Below are 20,313 nucleotides of genomic sequence, written 5' to 3' on the forward strand. Positions count from 1 at the left end.
GATATAAAACCCCGTTTTCCGCCCTGGGGCTCTCTGGGGTCTCGCCGGCGGCGCTTTTACATCTGGCTGCGCTGGACCTAAGGAGCGCCCCTCACCCTCTCCCCAACCCTGGCTAGCAAAGGATGCCAATCGCCCCTTTCTCTTACGCTCTGCTCTGCCTCCCCTGCGTGCCACCTTGCGCCCGATCCTCCCGTTCTCCTAAAAACGCCTCGGGGAGATTCCCCGCCCTCCCCCCCCCCGTCCCCAAAGCGAAGACCCCGAGGGGGGGAAGAGCTCCCTCGGGGAGGAGCAGGGCGGACAGGACGGCCTCCGGAGGCGTGGCCCCGCTGACGTCAGCCAGAGGCATGAATGAAGCGGGCGAGAACTTTCCCACCAGGTCCCATTGAGCTTTCCCGTCCCGTGGCAGCTGGGCTCGGGCTGCGTTGAAGCGGCGGTGAGTCACTCCGGGAAGGCGACTCACGCCAAAGGAACCCGCGAAGGCAGCTGCGCGGAGGGGAACTCACCGCCGACAAGCATGGGCGGCCTGCCGGGGCTCAGCGGGACCCTCTTCCTCCTGCTCCAGATACTGCGGAGCTCCCAGAGCCACGAAGGTAAGAAAGGGGAGTCGGCTGTTCTCCAAAGAACCCGAGGGCAGGACGAGAAGCAACCGGTGGGAACCGGTCGAGGAGAAAAGCAACTTAGAATTCAGGAGAAAATTCCCGATGGCGCGAATGATTTATAAGCGGGACGGTTTGCGTTCAGAAGTTGCGAGTGCTCCATTACTGGAGGTTTTTAAGATGTTGGATTTGTCTGAAGTGGTGTAGGGTCTCCTGCCCAAGCAGGGGGTTGGACTAGAAGACCTCCAAGGTCCTTTCCAACTCTGTTGTTGCTATCATTATTAAGCTGCGCGGAGCTGCTTCGAATCTGAGGCAGGGGTGGCTGTCCCTTCGCTTCTCCCCCTCCGATACACACACACACACACACACCTCCCATTCTGGCTAAACTTCACTTGGGCGTTGGGGCAGGAAGGGAGACCTAGACCCACCCACCCCAATCCACCCGGCCTTTGGAACTGAGACGGACGTTTATTTATTCTTTTATTTTTAAATATTTTGTATTAATTTTCCACTTTTAAAAAAGAAACGCAGTAATAAGTACAGAAGAGAATCAAAGAAAATTAAATTAATAGTAGTATATACAGGATTTTTAAAGAATTGTTTTTATGTATATTAATTGGATTGTTCACTACTGTCTCTTTTATATGCTGTGAGTCCTACAAACCCAATTAAACTGAAACTTTATTTATTTATGCGATTTGTAGGCCGCCCAACTTCTTACGGAATCTGGGGGGCTCGGGGTCTCTTCCTCCCTCTCTCTCTCACACACATACACCGGTCCTAGCCTGAGTCCCAGCCTTCTCACGATTCCCGCTGCGCACAAAGTTGCTTTCTCCCAACTCGGCTCGGCAAAGATTAAATCTCTTCTCCCTTTAGAGCAGGGGTCCTCAAACTTGGCAACTTTAAGACTTGTGGACTTGTGGTTTTAGAGCGAAGTTGGGATGCCTGGAGGAGAGAGAGGAAGGGGAAGGGGGAAGGAGGAGGGCGGGCGGGGGGGGAGGACTGGCATGCCTGATCTCCCGTGGGGAAAATGGGACGGGACTGGAGGAGGGTGACTGGAAACAGCCAGAACAGAGGGGGGAAGGAAGAAAAAAAAAGCATGGCCGAGGAAACGCAAGCGGCCACGCTGCCTTTTGGCGGCTGGCGGTGCCACTTTGCCACCGAAAGAGGGTGCAGCTCAGTTCCGGCGGCTGGACAAGGTGGGACAGGCGCCAGACACACCTTGAAATGACTGCCTTGTTTTAGTTCCAAGGTGTGTCGGGAGTGGAGGGGGAGGGAGAGAGAGGGAGGCGGACGCCCAGGATGCAGTCACACACACACACACACACACAAACGCACCTCTTACCCAGACAGTGTTTGACTTCACATTGCCGGTTGCCCCTACCCCGAAATGTGGAAGACACACACGCACCCCCGTGGCGTAGCTATAGTTCAACATCGAAGCAACGTAGGAGAAAAGCTGGGGCTTCGTATGTGTACTCCATCAATCAAAGCGGTGCGACCTAGATCCCGGCCACAAAAAGATACGAATGGGGTTTTTTATGGGTTTTAAACTCTTTTTGTATCGTTTTTTTTTTTAAATAAGGGGCGTGCATAAGCGCACCATTGTGCCTACCGTCCCTGTCCTACCGTCCTATTGTCTTTTAGCATTACTTTTTATCATTACCTTTTCTAATGTTGTGTTTATACAAATTGCCATCCTATAATTGTTTGACAAATATAGATAGGTAGATAGATAGATAGATAGATAGATAGATAGATAGATAGATAGATAGATAGATAGATAGATAGATAGATAGATAGGTGTTGTGAGCCCCCCCGCCCAAGAATCTTAGGGAATTGGGCGGCCTATAAATTAAATTAATAAATAATTTTTAATTAATTAATTAATTAATATTCAGGCATGCCCATGGACCCAATGAAACTTCAGGTTTGGGTGGCATAGAAGTCAAATAAAATAATAATAAACTGCAGAACACTTTCAAGGAAAATAGTCGACAGGTGTGGAAGAAAGGAAAGGGAGACATGGATACTGACAGGCCCTACGTACATGGACCCCCTCAGATTATGTGGGGGAGAAAGAGGAGCAATCTAGGCTTCTGGAAAGTATCTCGCATCATCCTGTGTTTTGGGGGGGGGCTTGAATTGGAGGCAGGCCATTTTCCAAAGGGTGCCTGCTCTTATATTTAGGATTTGAGGGTCCTGAAAAGGTTATGAATTAATCAGCTCTGCGGCGCTTTGTGGAATCCTATAGGTTGATTTTAGCTTTCAAGTAGAATTATCTGTATTAAAAAGAAATGAAAGATCTCTGTACAATTGAAAGAAAGGATATATAAAGTGTGAGATTCCAGGGCTTGAGGACTGGTGTCTTTGAGAGACGACTTGTTTCAGGATGATGGAACACAGAGAATGGGCTAGAGCAGGGGTGAAAAGGCCTATGGGCTGCATCCAGCCTGCGGGGTGCTTAGATCTGGGCCATTGGAAACAGTGAGGGGTCCAGCCCACAGTGCCTGCCGGCAAAAATGGAGATGGGGGGGTGTCTGTTTTCATTGGCAGAGCGCTCAGGTGCCAGGCGCCCCTGGCATGAGAGACAACAAGGTGGCCATGCTCACCCTAGTCACCCCCACCCTGAGGTCAAACACAGCCCTGTTGTGGTCCTCAATGATATTGACACCCCTGGGCTGGAGGGAGAATTTTCCTCCTCTGGGGAGAGGGGGGAATTGTATTCAAACCCATAGAAATAAATGTAATACTGAATGGACTGTGTCTGAAGATTTCTGTGAAATGATATGCTTGGGATCCAACTAACATAGTGCCCCAAAGTGGGTTGTTTGATTTTTAATGGAAGCAATTGGAACCTTGTTTAAACCAAGTTAATGGCCTTTTAGGCTTCCTCTATGTGACTAGCAGTTTACTTTTTGAACAGTAAGGATTATATGTCATGGGGAAGGGGGCATCAGGGGTGCTTAGTTAGGTGGGACATGGCCAAAATAAGGTTGGGAACCACTGAATTAACCCCAGCAAGGAAGCAGGACTTGCTGCATCACTGCTTTTTGGGCCGACCGCCTGAATTGTAGAAGAGAGATTTGGACTCAGGTGAGAAAGCAACTGGATCCGGAAACCATGGTGAGGGGGGGATCGTCTAAATTCTGCCACCTGGTTACATAACTATGGGGCCCAGATTAAGCAAGGAAGACCAACAGTCTGGCTGCCATCTAAGGAGGAGGCTGCCCAGGGAAGGAGCCTTGAATCAACACCAGGAGAGCCAAGTTGATCAATGGGATCAGCATATGGGAAAGGAAGCGGCTTCTTAGAATGGAAAGAGAAAAAAGATGGTTTAGACCACGGCTCTCCAATCTTGGCAACTTTAAGCCTGGGGGACTTCAACCCCCAGAATTCCCTGCTTGGCAATGCTGGAGAAGGCCCCTGGGCTGAAATGCTTCTGAGTTCAGGGCTGAGGATTCAGGCCGGAAGGTTCAATGATCCAGAAAGGAAGAAACTCAGGCAAATGTCGCTTCCTGGCTTAGTCACTTTCCACCTGGCCAGGCTTCCTAGTCTCAGAGGAGGGCGGAGGCAACCCTTGAAGCCTTCCAGGGCAGCCCTTCCGCCGAGGGAGCGAACAAGTCTGGGCCTATCCCTGGAAAGGGTGATGCCATGTCCCGAAAGCCAAACTCTAACCTTGTAGCTTCTCATCTCGAAGACTGGTGAGATTACCCTAACAGTACAATTAAAAGTATAGTATTCTTGGTCATGGGAAGTCAAATCAGGAGAAGGGAGCGGAACAAGGAAAGGGAACCCTCACACCTGCAAAGATAAAAGATCAGCCCTTCCTATCGCCTTGCACACTCTCGCTCTCTCCATCTGTCTGTCTGTCTGTATGTCAATCAATCAATCTCCCTCTCCCCCTCTCCCTCTCTCTCTAATAAGAACTGGCTAAATCAAGCCAGCAACTTGATACCAGCAATTTCAACAAAATAGCAGGATACAATCTAGGACTAGGAATAATAATAATAATAATAATAATAATAATAATAATAATAATAATTATTATTATTATTATTATTATTATTTATTAGATTTGTATGCCACCCCTCTCTGAAGACTCGGGGCGGCTCACAACAATAGCAATGCAGTACAAATCCAATAATTAAAACTAAAGCTAAAAACCCATTATCATTTAAAAACAGCCAACACTACCCAATCATAAATCTTAAATCTTACTTTGTCTGCGGAGAAGGGCAGCATACAAATCTAATTTTTTTATTATTATTATTATTATTATTATTATTATTATTATTATTATTATTATTATTATTATTATTATTATGTCAATGCAACACAGCAAACGAGATCACTATGCTGGATTTCATATTTCATCACCAGTCGAGCACTTCCCAAGCACCTAGGGCTGTGTGATGTAGCGGCGAATTATGTTTGCCGATCCCAGTAAAGTGGCCTTTTGCAATTGAGGGATGGAGATTTTGTCAATTTCGATGGTTTTCAAATGTCCGCTGAGATCCTTTGGCACTGCACCCAGCGTGCCAAGTACCACTGGGATCACTATCACTTGCTTATGCCAGAGTCGTTGCAGCTCGATTTTTAGATCTTCGTATTTCACTAATTTCTCTAGCTGCTTCTCAATTCTGCTGTGCCTTGGGATTGCGATGTCGATGATCCATACTTTCTTTTCCTCCACAATCGGGAAGTCTGGTGTGTTATGCTTCAGAATTCGGTCAGTCTGAAGTCAGAAGTCCCACAGTAGTTTTGCTTGCTTTATTATTATTATTATTATTATTATTATTACTACTACTACTACTACTACTACTACTACTACTACTACTAGCCAAGAGGCGGTAAATCAATTTCCCCATGCCTGGCGACATAGATAGGTCTTCAGAGTCTTGCAGAAGGCGAGGAGAGTGGGGGCAGTTTGAATCTTCGGAGGGAGTTGATTCCAGAGGATTGGGGCCGTCACAGAGAAGGCTCTTCCCCTGGGTCCCGCCAGATGACATTGTTTAGTTAACGGGGACCCGGAGAAGGCCAACTCTGTGGGATCTAATCGGCTCCTAGGATTTGTGCGGCAGAAGGTGGTCCCGTAGGTATTCTGGTCTGATGCCATGTAGGGCTTTATTACCAATAAATACTAATACCACTTTATAAGGCCTTAGTTAGACCACACCTGGAGTACTGCATCCAGTTTTGTTCACCCACACTACAAAAAAGACATTGAAACTCTATAGAGAAAGTGCAGAGGAGAGCGACAAAGATGATTAGGGGACTGGAGACTAAAACAAACGAAGAGCGGTTGCAGGAATTGGGCATAGTTAATCTAGGGAATAGAAAGACCTAATGCAACTTTTCAATATTTGAGCCACAGAGAGGAAGGGGTCAAGTTATTTTACAAAGCCTTTGAAGGCCAGACAAAGGATAATGGATGGAAACTGACCAAAGAGAGATTCAACCTGGAAACAAGGAGAATCTTTCTGACAGTGAGAGCGATCAGCCAGTGGAAGAGAAGTTGGTTGTGGGGGCACCAACACTTGAGACTTCCAAGAGGAGATTGGATGGCTATTTGTCTGAAATGGTGTAGGGACTCCTGCTTGAGTGGGGTGGGGGGTTGGAATAGATGACCTACAAGGTCCCTTCCAACTCTAGTAATAATCAAATCTAAACTGGGACTGTCCATGAGAAGGGTCCCTTTCACCAGCTTGCCCTCCTCTTCCAGCCACAGCAGGGAAGTCCCCTCCCTCCCTTCCCTTCAACTCCATCCTTGGCCAAGGGAGAAGAAAGGCTGCCCTGGGGAGTGGGGGACAGAGAGACCCCCGCCCCACCCTCAAAACACAGCAAGAGCCGGGCCTTCTTGACCAGCTTCCTTTGAGCTGGCAGCCTGGCAGAGAGGAGGGTGGTGGTGGCTAGTGCTGCTGTTGCTGTTGCTTTGAGAGAGTAGAGCTGAGCTTGCCCCCAAAAAGACATCTTCAGAAGAGAAGGATTTAGGGGGGGTGATTTCTGACAGTGTCAAAATGGGTGAACGGTGCAGTCAGGGGGTAGGGAAAGCAAGTAGAATGCTTGGCTGCATAGCTAGAGGTATAACAAGCAGGAAGAGGGAGATTGTGATCCCGCTGTATAGAGTGCTGGTGAGACCCCATTTGGAATCCTGTGTCCAGTTCTGGAGACCTCACCTACAAAAAGATATTGATCAAATTGAACGGGTCCAGAGACGGGCGACAAAAATGGTGGAAAGTTTTAAGCATAAAACCTATCAGGAAAGACTTCATGAACTCAACCTGTAGAGTGTGGAGGACAGAAGGGAAAGGGGGGGGGCATGATCGAAACATTTAAATACGTTAAAGGGTTAAATAAGGTCCAGGAGGGAAGTGTTTTTAATAGGAAAGTGAACACAAGAACAAGGGGGCACAATCTTAGGTTAGTTGGGGGAAAGATCAGAAGCAACTTGAGAAAATATTATTGTACTGAAAGAGTAGTAGATGCTTGGAACAAACTTCCAGCAGACGTGGTTGGTAAATCCACAGTAACTGAATTTAAACATGCCTTGGATAAACATAGATCCATCCTAAGATAAAATACAGGAACTAGTACAAGGGCAGACTAGATGGACCATGAGGTCTTTTTCTGCTGTCAATCTTCTATGTTTCTATCTCTCCCCCCTCCTCCCATGCAGACCCACAAGGCAGGGGAAACCTCTTCCAAACCTCAACTCTGAAGGGCCGTGCTGGGCTTGCAAGAAAAGGCAGGAATGAAGTTAATGAAGAGGCAGGAGGGCTGTCTGGCCTCTAATTATGGTGGCGGGTTAGGTGGGTGGGTGGGGGAGAGAGATCTGTCCAGTAAGCAGTTCCCCCTCCAACTGCTGCTTTCCAGCCTGGCTCTTCTCAAACTCTCTGGTGTGGCCCAAAACCGCATCTCCCAATCCAGATCGGAGGCAGCCGGCGCACACAAAAAAATCACTCTTCACATTTCCCTCGTCCTAAACCGTCTCCCTCCTCCTCCTCCTCCTTTTTCTCTGCCAAACCGCTCTCTGTGCTGATCTGCAATAATGGTAATAGCATTGCGGTGGGTTTGTCTTCCTCCAATTTGCCTAAATTGAATTTATTTCAGATCTCTTTTAAAAAATGGGCTAGGCGAGTGTCTGTGCTTTAATCAGGAGGAACTGTCCTGTTTGGAGTGCCATGGTTGTGCAGCTTCATACAAGGGCAATTTATAGAAAGAATTCCTGCCTGCAACTTTCTCCTTGCATCCACTTAGACCAAACGTGGCAGCTTTAAGACTTATGGACTTCAGTTCCCAGAATTCTTCCAGCCAGCTAATGCTGGACAAGAAAAAAGCTATGCCACCTTTTTTTTTTGGGGGGGGGGGGCACTCAAAATTGTGGTACTTCCAGAAAGCCTTTGAGGATGAATTGTAACAGGCCAATGCCTTTTTTAAAAAAAGAAACTTCTAATTTTAACCCCTTGCTTTGAGTAGTTATGTTCAATTGGAATAATAATTGGAAAGGAAGCTACAAAGACAAAAAAAATATGTTCAATCATATTTTTTTGTCTTTGTAGCTTCCTTTCCAATTATCTAAGCCTCCTAGACCAGTGATGGCGAACCTATTAGAGACCGAGTGACCAAACTGCAACCCAAAATCCACTTATTTATCGCAAGGTGCCAACATGGCAATTTAACCTGAATAATGAGGTTTTACTACCTTAAAATAATGATAAACAAGGCATGAGTTCAGTTAATTGTTCGGGGGGGAAATGTGATAAATGCACTTTTAGGCCCCTTCATTTTTTTCTCTCTGCTTTTGTAATGTTTCTCTCTTTGCCTCCCTTCCTCTCTCCTCACCTCTCTTTCCCTTTCCCTCCCTTCCTCCTCCTCTTTCTCTCTTTCCCATTCTCTCCTTCCCTCCCTTTCTCCCTCTTTCTCTTTCACCACCTCTCTGTCCCTCCCTCTCTTCCCCCTTTTTTCTCTCTCTTTCACCCTATCTGTTCCTCCCTCTCTCTTTCCCTCCTTCTGTCCCTCTCTCCCCCTGGGGGAGAAACACAATGGAGTTGGACTGGAGCAATGGCGCATGTGTCCACAGAGAGGGCTGTGAGTGCCACAGCTGGTATATGTGCCATAGGTTCACCACCACTGTTCTAGAATCTAAAGCAATTGGTTTCAGACAGTCAGATAAATTTCTTAAGTATATAAATGTTACCTCCTCTTCCCCGCTCATCCAGAATGGCAAACCCAGGGTTTAAACTTGCTCAGAAAGGCAGACGGGTAGTGGTGGTGGTGGTACCTATATGCAAGGCTGCTGCTTTCTCGCCTTGGGACTTGCTGGCTTCCTTTAGAGTTGCGATTATCAGATGTTTGGCATGCTTTAAACCCAGGAACTCCAGAGGGGTTTTCTCCCCCTGCACCACCAACCGCTCCCGCCAAGTCTTTCTAATCCCTTGTGGTTTGAATTCGAATCCCGCCAAGCCAATTCTGTAGTTGGGGCAAATTGTTTAAACTAGCATCCATCTCTCTTGCATTTGCTAAGATGCTGCTACCAGAGCAGGAGCTTCCTTGGTCTACCTATAATCTCAGGGTGGGGGCTGCGTGGGGGGGGGGTTTTCTCAGGAGGAGCAGCTTCTGCATATGCTCAGAAGAACTCTCTCTCTCTTAGGCTATCAATGTGTTTGGCTTGGCCGGGTGTGTTCAAATCATGCAAACATCTTCTAAGAAAGGTTCTTGAAAGCCAGAACTTTTGATTTGAGGTTTCGGCTGTCGTCAGGCTCCCTTTGCAATTCATCCCAGTGTCACTGATGGGCAAATTCCTCCTCAACCGCTTTGCTATGAATTGTTAGCCAGGCGTGGAATTGTGGGTTCTCCCCCCCTTCTCCTTCCCCCCCCCCCCGACCCAGCTTGGCATGAGATTGAAAAACAGGCAGTTTACATATTTGGTTTTTTTTTTTTTAAACCCAACAACTTCTGCACGCTTGTACGAAGAGGGCGAAGTTTAAAATTAACTCTGGAAGTTGGTGGGAAAGAAAAACTGTTCCAGATGTTGCTTACAAGCAACAAGGGAGGAGATGTGATTCCTTAATCTCTTTTCCCTGATTTACGAGGGTCAGAAACTAAAACAAACAGGCAGAGTTAGATTGGGGCTGGGGGGGGGATGGTGCTTGGATTGAAGCCCAGGCTTGAATGACCCAAAAGTTCACATGGTCTCGATGGAGGGAGAGAGAGAGAAAAAGAGTGCAGAGAAGAGCGACAAAGATGATTAGGGGACTGGAGGATAAAACCTATGAAAAACGGTTGCATGAATTGGGTATGTCTAGTTTAATAAAAAGAAGGACTAGGGGGAGACACGGTAGTTTCAAGAGAAGCAACTTAGAACTAAGGAGAAATTTGCTGACAGAACAATTAACTAGTGGAACAGCTTGCCTCCAGAAGTTGTGAATGTTCCAACACTGGAAGTTTTTAAGAAGATGTTGGATAACCATCTGTCTGAAGTAGTGTAGGGTCTCGTGCCTAAGCAGGGGGTTGGACTAGAAGACCTCCAAGGTCCCTTCCAACTCTTGTTGTTGTTGTTATTATTTAGAGAAAGCCAGAGAGCTGTAACCTGCATCCGAGGGAAGAGAGATTATCAATGTGCCTAATAAACCAGCTGACCTTTGGAGGATGGCTCTGTCAGGGCAGTTGAGCCTGAATATTAATTCCTAAAGATGCCTCTTGCCTTTTGGGGCCTTGCCTCTGTTCTGGACAGACAACGGGAGCTTTGGATCTGACCCATCAAGGCAGTTCTCACATTAGAGAGATTGACAGCGTTCCATTCTAGGCATTAGAATTTAGGATTAATTTCATGTTCAATATCCACTCCCAGTCTACACAGCCTCCCTTCATGAACCCCTACCCCACCCCTTTACATCTCCTGCAGATTGCCTGGGGAGCTGCAGGTTGCCAGCCCTGGGGAAGTGTAACCCCACAAGGCAGATCGTGTGGGGGGGGGTGTCAGGAATTTCCAGAGTCTTGACAAAGCCAATAATGGAAATAACACAGGCCGCGCAGACTGCGAGGCAATGGGGAAGCGCTCTGAAGCTCCGGCTGGCTTAGCTTTGGGGGAGCGACTGCTGTAAAAAAGGGGGGGGGGATCCCGGCCTTATAAGCAGTCAGATCTCCGCCTGCTGCAGGACACCGTGCCCCTTTTTTTGAGACGTGCAGCAGCCTTGCTCCAAGACGAGGAAGTGTCCTTTGGGCAGTCTGTGATACAGAAGATAGGCAAAAAGCCCCACCTTCTATACCCCTGACGATTGGCTTAGTCACCTTCTGTCTCTCCAAGACTCTCACGGGTCAAAAGGCAAAAGGATTCGAAGGTGACACCTAATCCAGGTAACATGGCGGCAAGCCAGAATTAAAACAGCCTTTGGTTCTTCCAAGGGCCCATAGAGAGGAAAAAATCACAAGGCACTGGGTCTTTCATGGCTGGGATGTGGGACCAGAGGGAAGTGAGGAAATGCTTCCACGGGTGCAGAGTAGCTACTGCAAAACTGTATTTCATATCCACTTCTACCTAACTATGTGGGAAGTCCTACAAATACCTTCTGTAGGACTTCCCAAATACCTTAAACCAGGGGTAGTCTCCAACCTTTAAGGCTGGTGGACTTCAACAGCTGGGGAGTTCTGGGAGTTGAAGTTCTCTGGGCTTAAAGTTGCCGAGATTGGAGACCCCTGCCTTAAGGCACCACAAGAGCACACTCTGTATGTCAGTGCTAGGTCTGCAGACAATAGTCCTGAATAAATTTGGGGTTTTCTCCTAGGAAAGAAGCCACGTTTCTCTTCATTTATAAGTGAACGGGGCAACTTCAGACTCATAATAGAAAGAAAGGAATAAAGGCAGCCCAGGACAAAAAACTGTCTACCACCCAAAATAATAATAATAATAATAATAATAATAATAATAATAATAATAATAATAATAATAATGTTCAAGCTCTGAAGGAGCAAATACCGTCATCCACCCACCTGTCAATATTGAGCTTCTGCCCTCTATCTGAGATGGGCCACATTTTGTTATATTGTGCTCAGGTGTGACTTAAATGACACCTTCAGCAATTTGGCAAGGTAAGTCTTGCTGCGTTATCCTGGAAGAGATAGTGGGACGTTTGCATAGCTGCCGGGTAAATGTGGTGCTGGACCGAACTGGCATTCAGTCTGACACCCCCTCCTCAAATACCCTCCCAAAGGACCCCTGCAGACACTAAAAACTCCACAGCTCCCTTTCTCTAGCTGACGTCTTATGATTGGCTGTTCCAACATGGGGAATCTCATGGGAAAGGAAACAAGAGCCCTATTCCAGAGGGTTAGGGTTAGGAAGGGAGGGAGTGGGAGAGGGTTAGGGAGGGAGGGAGGGAGGGATAGAGAGAGAGGGAGAGGGAGAGAGAAAGAGAGGGAGGGGGAGAGAGAAAGAGACGGGGAGAGAAAGAAAGAGGGAGGAAGAGAGGGAGAAAGTGAGGGAGAGGGAGAGAGAGAGAGAAAGGGAGGGAGAGAGAGAGGAAGGGGGACAGAGAGAAGAGGGAGGGAGAGAAAGGGAAGGTGGGAGAGGGAGAGAGAGGTAGAAAGTGAGGGAGGGAGAGGGAGAAAGAGAGGGGGAGAGAGAGACAGAGGATGAGGGACAGAGAGAAGAGGGAGGGAGGGTGAGAGAGAAAGGGAGGGTGGAAGAAAGAGAAAGGGAGGGAGGGAGGGAGAAAGTGAGGAAGGGAGAGAGAGGAAGGAAGAGAGAAAGAGAGGAGGGAGAGGGAGGGAGAGGGAGAGAAGGAGGGAGAGAGGGAGAAAGGAAGAGAGAGAGAGGGAGAAAAAGAGGGAGGGGGAGAGAGGGAGGGAGAGGGACAGAGGGAGAGAGAGAGGAAGGAGGGGGTGAGAGGGAGAGAAAGAGGGAGGGGGAGGGGGACAGAGGATGGGGGACAGAGAAAAGAGAGAGAGAAAGGGAGGGTGGAAGAGAAAGGGAGGGAGAGGGAGGGAGGGAGGGAAAGAAACTCTTCTGGCCCATTTGGCTCATAGGAAACTTGCTCTGATCTTTTGGTTCTGATTTCTGATTTCACACCCATGAGGCTGCAGCGATATCAATCTCAAAGAAGGCTCATCTTACTGGGAGCCACTTTTGTTGATCTTAAAAGTAGGTAGGGATTGCTCAAAAGGTTGCACAACAGAGGGATCGAGACTAAGCTCGTAAAAATTTAAACTTTAAACTGACTGCCCTCCCTGCCCTCCCCACGGACATTCTTGGAGGAAAACACGCACATAATCTAAACATTTAAAGCCGCACCAGGGTTGTTTAAACAATTACATTTTGCACCGCACAATGAGGTGGAGAATGCTACTATTGTTGTGCATACAGGTGTGAGTGACACATACATTGGATTTCAGACTAAAATTTGTTTTAAGCTGAAATAGATGTAGGACATTCTGAAAATTTTGACCGTAACTGAAAATGAGACCAAATTGTTCTCTCCTCTGTAAACCCAGTTGTTGTTGTTGCTGTTGTTATTATTATTTGCATCCCCAGAGGGGGGAAGCATGCTCCCTCCCTCTTTGTCCCAACAGAGGATGGGATGGGATTTTCTGGGCAACACCAGCTGCTTCTAGGATTTTCCCAGGGTGCCTTACTTATATAACCCAGATTTCCAGAATATTCTAACCGGATGTTATTGCTCATTTTACATAGGAATATTTTTAGAATATTTTATTCTTACAGGATTCCTTTTGCTGGCTCTCTTCTAACTTAGCTCTGTCTTCTCTGTTGAGTGGTTAGCATTAATCGCCCAAAGCCTCCCCATCACCACTTGTTTTCCTTCCCTAAACCTAGGTCCGCCTTATGGTCCAAAAAATATGGTAAATCCTTTAGGCATAGCCACTGCCTTCACGTGGCAAGCACATGCATAAAAATAGGTGACTTAAAATACCTAAATACTTAACATATTAAAATGCCTAATATTACATATTACAACAATATTATAGGATTGTATAAGTGCAATAGTGGAAAGACCCCATCGTACCTATGGAAAACATGATAATTAAGAAGATATATGTGCTAAAATTGATAAATTAAACCATTGAACTCAAAGGACAAATGACTCAGAATATTATGACGTATGGGGGAAAATGGTATAATTGGACTAAGAACAGGAAATTGAAGAGATAATGTGGGAAAAGACATAGAATTAGACAATATGGAAAAACAATGTAAATTGCATAAATACAACAACAATATATATACATGGCTGTAGATCTGGCTTAAAACATTATGATATGTAAAGTGCAAAAATTAATAAAAGTATTTATTTAAAAAAAAGAAATAGGTGACTTGGAGAGAAAATTAGCTTTTTCTTATTGAGCACTCTATATTCCCAGGGATTAGGCGCCCATACAACACCAGCCTCTCTTAGTAGTTAAGGGGCAAATGTTCGGAAGAGCAAATGGCATTCAATTCTCTTGACTTAAGACTTACAGTATACGGAGGTTTTAAATCTTGGCTTCTCCCTGCTCCTGCCCAAGCCATCCTCGGAGCTCCTCCTTGGGGAATGGAGCCTCACTTCTCTCCCAAGGGGACAGGTTTAAAGGCTGTCTGACATGACTTTTTTCTGAGCTGCCTGCTGTGCCAGAGGGAAGCTGCAGCTGTGAAATCGTCTCTCCCCATCCTGAATTCTTGGTGCATTTAGCAATAGCATTTATTATTATTATTATTATTATTATTATTATTATTATTATTATTATTAATTATTATTAATTATTATTATTATTAGATTTTTAATAATAAATTAGATTACTAAAAACATTTAAAGGACCCCATGAACACTCGCATACATTCATCCAATCCAATCGTATCTCATTTCACCGGAGACATTTAGATTTATATACCGCTTCACAGTGCTTTACAGCCCTATCTAAGCAGTTTACCGAGAGTAAGCATATTGCTGCCAACAATCTGGATCCTCATTTCTAGAGCTTTAAAAGATTTCCTATTATTTTCCCCACAGTTTGAGGGGCTTATGGGGCTCGGGTGATACTGTCTAAAAAGGCACTGTTTGGCACACTACTCTTTTTTCTTCCAGTGGTCCTGCTCGATTTTGCCAAAGCCCAGGGGGATCTTGGATGGCTCAATCATCCGTATGGAAAAGGGGTAAGTTCCGGGGGGGTGGGGGGGTGTTCTTGCAAAACTGCTCCTGGTCTAGAAAAAAAAAGCTTGAAACCAGCTTTTAATGTTGACTATTTTTTTTAAGGGCGGAAATTCCCTCTAGTGGAAAGCATAGCCAGCTTTGCTTAAAATATCCGTTTTTTTCATTCATTCATTCATTTATTTATTTATTTATTTATTTTATTAGATTTGTATGCCTCCTCTCTCCGTAGACTTGTAGATTATACTTTTTTAAAAGGGGAAACAATTACTCTTCTGGGAACCAACAGAGAAATGATACTTTCCACACCAGAATGCAGAAGAAACATTAGCCAGGGTGAAAGAGGTTGAAACAAAAACAATTCCTCCTTCAGATTAAAACAGTACAATTATAGGAATACTGCTAAACTGATTGGTTTTTTGAAAGGATGGGCAAATGGGGAAAAGAGGCCCAAATGACCATTAGGAAGTAAGTAGTTCTGGGAAACACAGCTTTAAAGTTTAGAAAAGCCAGGGGAATCCATCTAGGTCAGTGATGGCGAACCTTTTTGGGGGGGCATGGGCCCATTAGGCTCGTATTTCGCACTCCCCAGGCTTCAAAGGCTTCCCTGGAGTTGAGGGAGGGTAAAACGCCCTCCTCCATCTCCCCGGAGGCTCTCTGGAAGCCAAAAACACCATCCCAGAGTCTTGGTGCAAGCCAAAAATCAGCTGGCTGGCACACACATGCACATTGGAGCTGAGCTAAGGCAACAGCTTGCGTGCCAGCAGATATGGCTCCACGTGCTACCTGTGACACCAGTGCCATAGGTTCGCCATCACTGATCTAGGTCGTTTTTGTAAGCAACTACCCTAGCTACTGTTGACAACGTGCAGTTAGATGGATGTAGATTAGGAGTCTATTAGAATTGGCCACCGATGGCCCAGAGTGAGGTGTTTTGTGGTTGTGCAACTCCGTTAAAAGCAACACTGTGATGTCTTCTCTTCCCTCCACCAGTGGGATCTTCTGCAGAACGTCATGAACGAATCCCTCATCTACATTTACTCAGTCTGCAACGTGCAGGAAGGCGATCAGGATAACTGGCTGAGGACCAACTGGATCTACCGAGGGGAAGCCCAGCGTATCTTCATTGAAATCCAGTTCACCGTCCGAGACTGCAACACCTTCTCCCCTGGGACAGGCACCTGTAAGGAGACTTTCAACCTCTTCTACGCAGAGTCGGACGTCGACTACGGCACCAACTTCCAGAAGCGTCAGTTCCAAAAGATCGACACGATCGCCCCCGACGAAATCACTCTGCTGGAAGACTTCAGCACCCGTAACGTGAAGATCAACGTGGAGGTGCGGTCGGTCGGGCCCCTCACCCGGAAGGGGTTCTACGTGGCCTTCCAGGACATCGGGGCCTGCGTGGCACTCCTCTCCGTCCGGATCTACTACAAGAAGTGTCCCGGCGTCTTCCGCAATATGGCCAGCTTCCCGGAAACCATTGCCAGGTCCGATTCGCAAGTCCTGGCCAAGGTGCCTGGCACTTGTGTGGCAGAAGCCGTGGCCACCGAGGAACCTTTCATGCACTGCAACTCGGATGGAGAGTGGCTGGTGCCTATTGGCGAGTGCCTTTGCCGAGAAGGATACGAAAAAGACGGAGACAGCTGCAGAGGTAAGTAAGCCATCATGACTCTCCCTCTAGCTTCGTTTGCTGAATTTCTAGCCTGCCCAGCACTCAATAAACAACCATTTTAAAAGTGAGGAGGGGAAATGTCAGTTCCGGCTTCTATGAAAGGGAAGCAATGGGCAGATTCTAGGACAGTGATGGCGAACCTATGGCATGGGTGCCACAGGCGGCACGCGAAGCCTTATCTGCTGGCATGTAAGTCTTCGGAGAGGGGCGGCATACAAATCTAATAAATTATTATTATTATTATTATTATTATTATTATTATTATTATTATTATTATTATTATTATTATGTAAGCCATTGCCCTAGCTCAGCTCCAACGTGCATGTGTGTGCCAGCCAGCTAATTTTTTGGCTTGCACAGAAGTACTGGGAGAGTGTTTTTGGCTTCCAGAGAGCCTCCAGGGGGGGGCATTTTTTCCCTCCCTTGGCTCCAAGGAAGCCTTTGGAGCCTGGGTAGGGTGAATCATAAGTCAACTGGGCCCACCAAAAGTTGGGAAACAGGCCATTTCCGGCCTCCAGAGGGCCTCTGGGAGGCGGGGAAAGCTGTTTTTGCCCTTCCCAGGCATTGAATTATGGATGTGGGCACCCACCCACGCTCTTTCGGCACCTGAAGGAAAAAAGGTTCGCCATCAATGTTCTGGGATGACAGCCCAAAGGAAGCAAGATCTCTTATCCCATTTTAATTTGATTGGGGAAAGAGTGCGTAGGGGAAGCTGGAATATTGCCTAGGTGAGGCTGAGTAGAAAGAGTAAGAATGTATCAGGGGTGGGATTCACATTTTTTTTACTAGCGGTTCTGTGGGTGTGGCCTGATGGGCGTGTTGTTGCTTGGTGGGTGTGGCAGGGGAAGGGTACTGTAAAATCTCCATTTCCTCCCGATAAGCTCGGACTCGGGAGGCAGCGAATAGATGGGGGCGAGGCCAGCCAGAGGTGGTGTTTACCGGTTTTCCGAACTACTCAAAATTTCCACTACCAGTTCTCCAGAACTGGTCAGAACCTGCTGAAACCCATCTCTGGAATGTACACAGATGTGAAGGACTGCACACCCTTCTTTCTCTGCAGGTCCTTAACCTAGGCTCTTATTCTGGGGTGCATCAAGGGGCTTTGCAGGCACATGAGAAGGAGGGCATCTAATATCCAAGCAGAGAAGGGGGCATTTTGCCTTTCCCGTGGTGAAATAAGGGGCTCCAGGACAGAGTCTGGCTTTGGAACTGACCATTGGGAAGCGTTTGCAACTGAATGCCTGGCGGGAGAGGAAGCGTGGGGCTCCCTTGCGGCCACTCCCCAGGTGTGGTGCGGGGCGCCGAGCAGGTGTACTTTGGCCCTCCAGGAACCGCTGGAAAAGAACCAGCCGATCCCTTCCCTCCGAGCTCCCTCCCTAGAGAGAGAGACACCCTCTGTCTCCTGGCTGGGGTGTGCCGTCTCTGGCTCAGTTCCTGCTCGACAAGAACAGCCGGGTGGCAGGGAGATCTCAGATCTTGCAGGCACCTGGCAGAGCCGGTGAGGCCTTCTGACAGGACGGGTTTTCCCCCTGCTTTGGAATATATGGCAGGTGCCGCACAGAAGCCGCACAGCTCCGCTCCGTACTGCCTCCCCTTTGCATTTCACATTGGCAGGCAGACCCAATCTCTTTTAGGCAGCGGTGAAATCTACTCACCTTTCCTATCAATTCAAAAGCACACATTTTGCGTTTTGCGCACACCGTAATATACGCTTTTTCACCCTCTGCGTATGTGCAGGCAGCTTTGGGGTTAAAAAAAAAAGAAAATGGTGATGTCTGGCAGGTGGGCGGAGTCTTGCACAGCCACTACCAGTTCTCTGAACCACTGGCGGCTGCCACTACCAGTAGCATTTCACCCCTGCTCTTAGGTCAAGATTCAATCAAGGGCAGCCAAATTTTTTTACAGCCACACTGTGGGTGTGGCTTATTTTGTGGGTGTGGCTTGATGGTCATGTGACTGGGTAGGAGTGGCTTGCCGGCCATGTGACCAGGTGGGAGTGGCTTGAATGATCATCATCATTCAAGTGAACTCTTAAGTCCTCAAGTTACAACCTCACCAGGGTCGCTCTCTGGGGTGACAATTTGCTTTGCGTTTCCCGCGCTCTCCTTCTCAGGTTGCCCCCTGCCTCAGGCTGGGTAGCTAGACGAATGGGTTCTGATCAGCTGTTGAGAAAAGAGGGGGGGAGGAAATGGGCCCCCTGCAACTCCTGCCAGTGTTGGTCTCCCTGCTGCTTTCCAAGGAGGAGGAAGAGGATGGGAGGGGGGATAGTCAGCTGGAGCTGAGCACACAGCTTCATTTCCTGCTGCCTGCTGCCCACACCTGATCAGGGGGCCTGACAAAAGCCAGTTGATGCCCCAAACAGGTGACCTGGGCATTCCTTGGATAAGCAGAATGTTCCAGCCAGCATGTTGTGTATAAAGCAAGCCCAGTCTGTAAGCAGGGAGGAGGTGCGTAGGCGCATAAGGAGGCCGGGGCAAGCAGATTGTGCTTCAGGAATGTGCCTGGAGTTTGGAGAAAGAGAGAGATACGGCACTCTCAAGGTTACGGAGCCCTCTTGAGCACACACAGACTTCCCAACAGCCTCCCCCCCCAAATTTTCCTCTTCGGGGCTTATCTGATAGGCCATTATCAGATTTCCCTCCTGTCTGACACCAGTCCCACTTGGCCCCTGATAACCCTTGTCGCCAGGGCCCAAATATAGAGGCGGTCTCGGTTTTTTTAGCTCAGTCCCATTGCAACTCGATGCCCTCTGGTGTGGCTAGGCCAGTGATGGTGAACCTTTTTTTTCCCTTGGGTGCCGAAAGAGCGTGTGCGTGTGCTGTCACACATGTGCAAATGCCCACATCCATAATTCAATTCCTGGGGAAGGCGAAAATAGCTTCCCCTGCCCCCTGGAGGCCCTCTGGAAGCTGGGAACAGCCCGTTTCCCAACTTATGGTGAGCCCAGTAGGCTCATGTTTTGCTTTCCCCAGGCCCCAAAGCCTTTCCTGGAGCCAGAGGAGGATAAAAACGCCCTCTCTCATCCTCCCCGGAGGCTCTCTGCAAGCCAAAAACGCCCTCCCAGAGCCTCTGTGCGAGCCAAAAATCAGCTGGCTAGCACAAGCATGCATGTTGGAGCTGAGCTAGGGCAATGGCTCGCGTGCCAGCAGATATGGCTCTGCATGGCATCTGTGGCACCTGTGCCAGAGGTTCGCCATCACTGGGCTAGGTCAAAGCTACCTATTGCAAAAGGCTACTTTCTTGAAGCCCAACTAGCTCCTTCAACAGCCACTCCTCCTCCACTCAATGTCCTGTTTAGGCCTCTACCCTATTCAGGAGCCTGTTCTGAATGGAGGCATAAAGCAGATACTTCACCCACAGCTCCTTCGTCTTCTCCCTGCCTTTCATCGTAACAGCCCAGCCCCAGCTCATCTGATGCTGTTCAGAACTGCCAGCAACAGCATTTAAGTCTGACAGAGCCATTGAAGGATCCTGGAGGGGGGGGGGGGATATTTGCTGGATATTCAGCCGCTGAACAGCCATGCTATGTTGGGTCAATTTTGTTCTCCCCCTCTAGCCAGAAAAGAGTGGCAGCAACAGCTGCTTTTAGCACAGCAGTCAGCAACCTGCAGCTCTGTGGCTCTTTCATCTCTCTGCTGTGGCTCCCTATCGCCAGTCAGCTCCACAATTGATAGGGCTTTTGGCTAGGACAGGGAAAAAGGATGCTGTGCTAGGAGGAGACACTATGGTGGGGAAAATGGACTTCCGGATGGCTTCAGAATTGAACCCAGAGGGGGGGCCTTTCAGGTAGGACCTTTGTGGCTCTTTATGGCCTCTTTAAGGTTGCCGACTCCTGTTCTAGGAGAAGAATTGAGGAAAAGGAACTTCTTTGGGGTAAAGACCCCCAAGGGCCTCCAGAAAA

General features: G+C 47.8%; 1 protein-coding gene across 1 annotated transcript in view; it reads left to right on the top strand.

Annotated features, from left to right (window-relative positions):
• The first annotated feature begins 348 nt into the window (after window positions 1-348).
• Window positions 349-20,313, top strand: part of EPHA2 (EPH receptor A2) — a 37,853-nt gene continuing 17,888 nt past the window's right edge. Inside the window, 4 exon segments of the mRNA XM_070759448.1 lie at window positions 349-453; window positions 455-590; window positions 14,675-14,742; window positions 15,731-16,391. Coding sequence (XP_070615549.1) covers window positions 349-453; window positions 455-590; window positions 14,675-14,742; window positions 15,731-16,391 — 970 coding nt within the window.

Source organism: Erythrolamprus reginae, chromosome 8 (assembly GCF_031021105.1).
Source record: "Erythrolamprus reginae isolate rEryReg1 chromosome 8, rEryReg1.hap1, whole genome shotgun sequence".
Taxonomy (NCBI): Eukaryota; Metazoa; Chordata; class Lepidosauria; order Squamata; family Dipsadidae; genus Erythrolamprus; species Erythrolamprus reginae.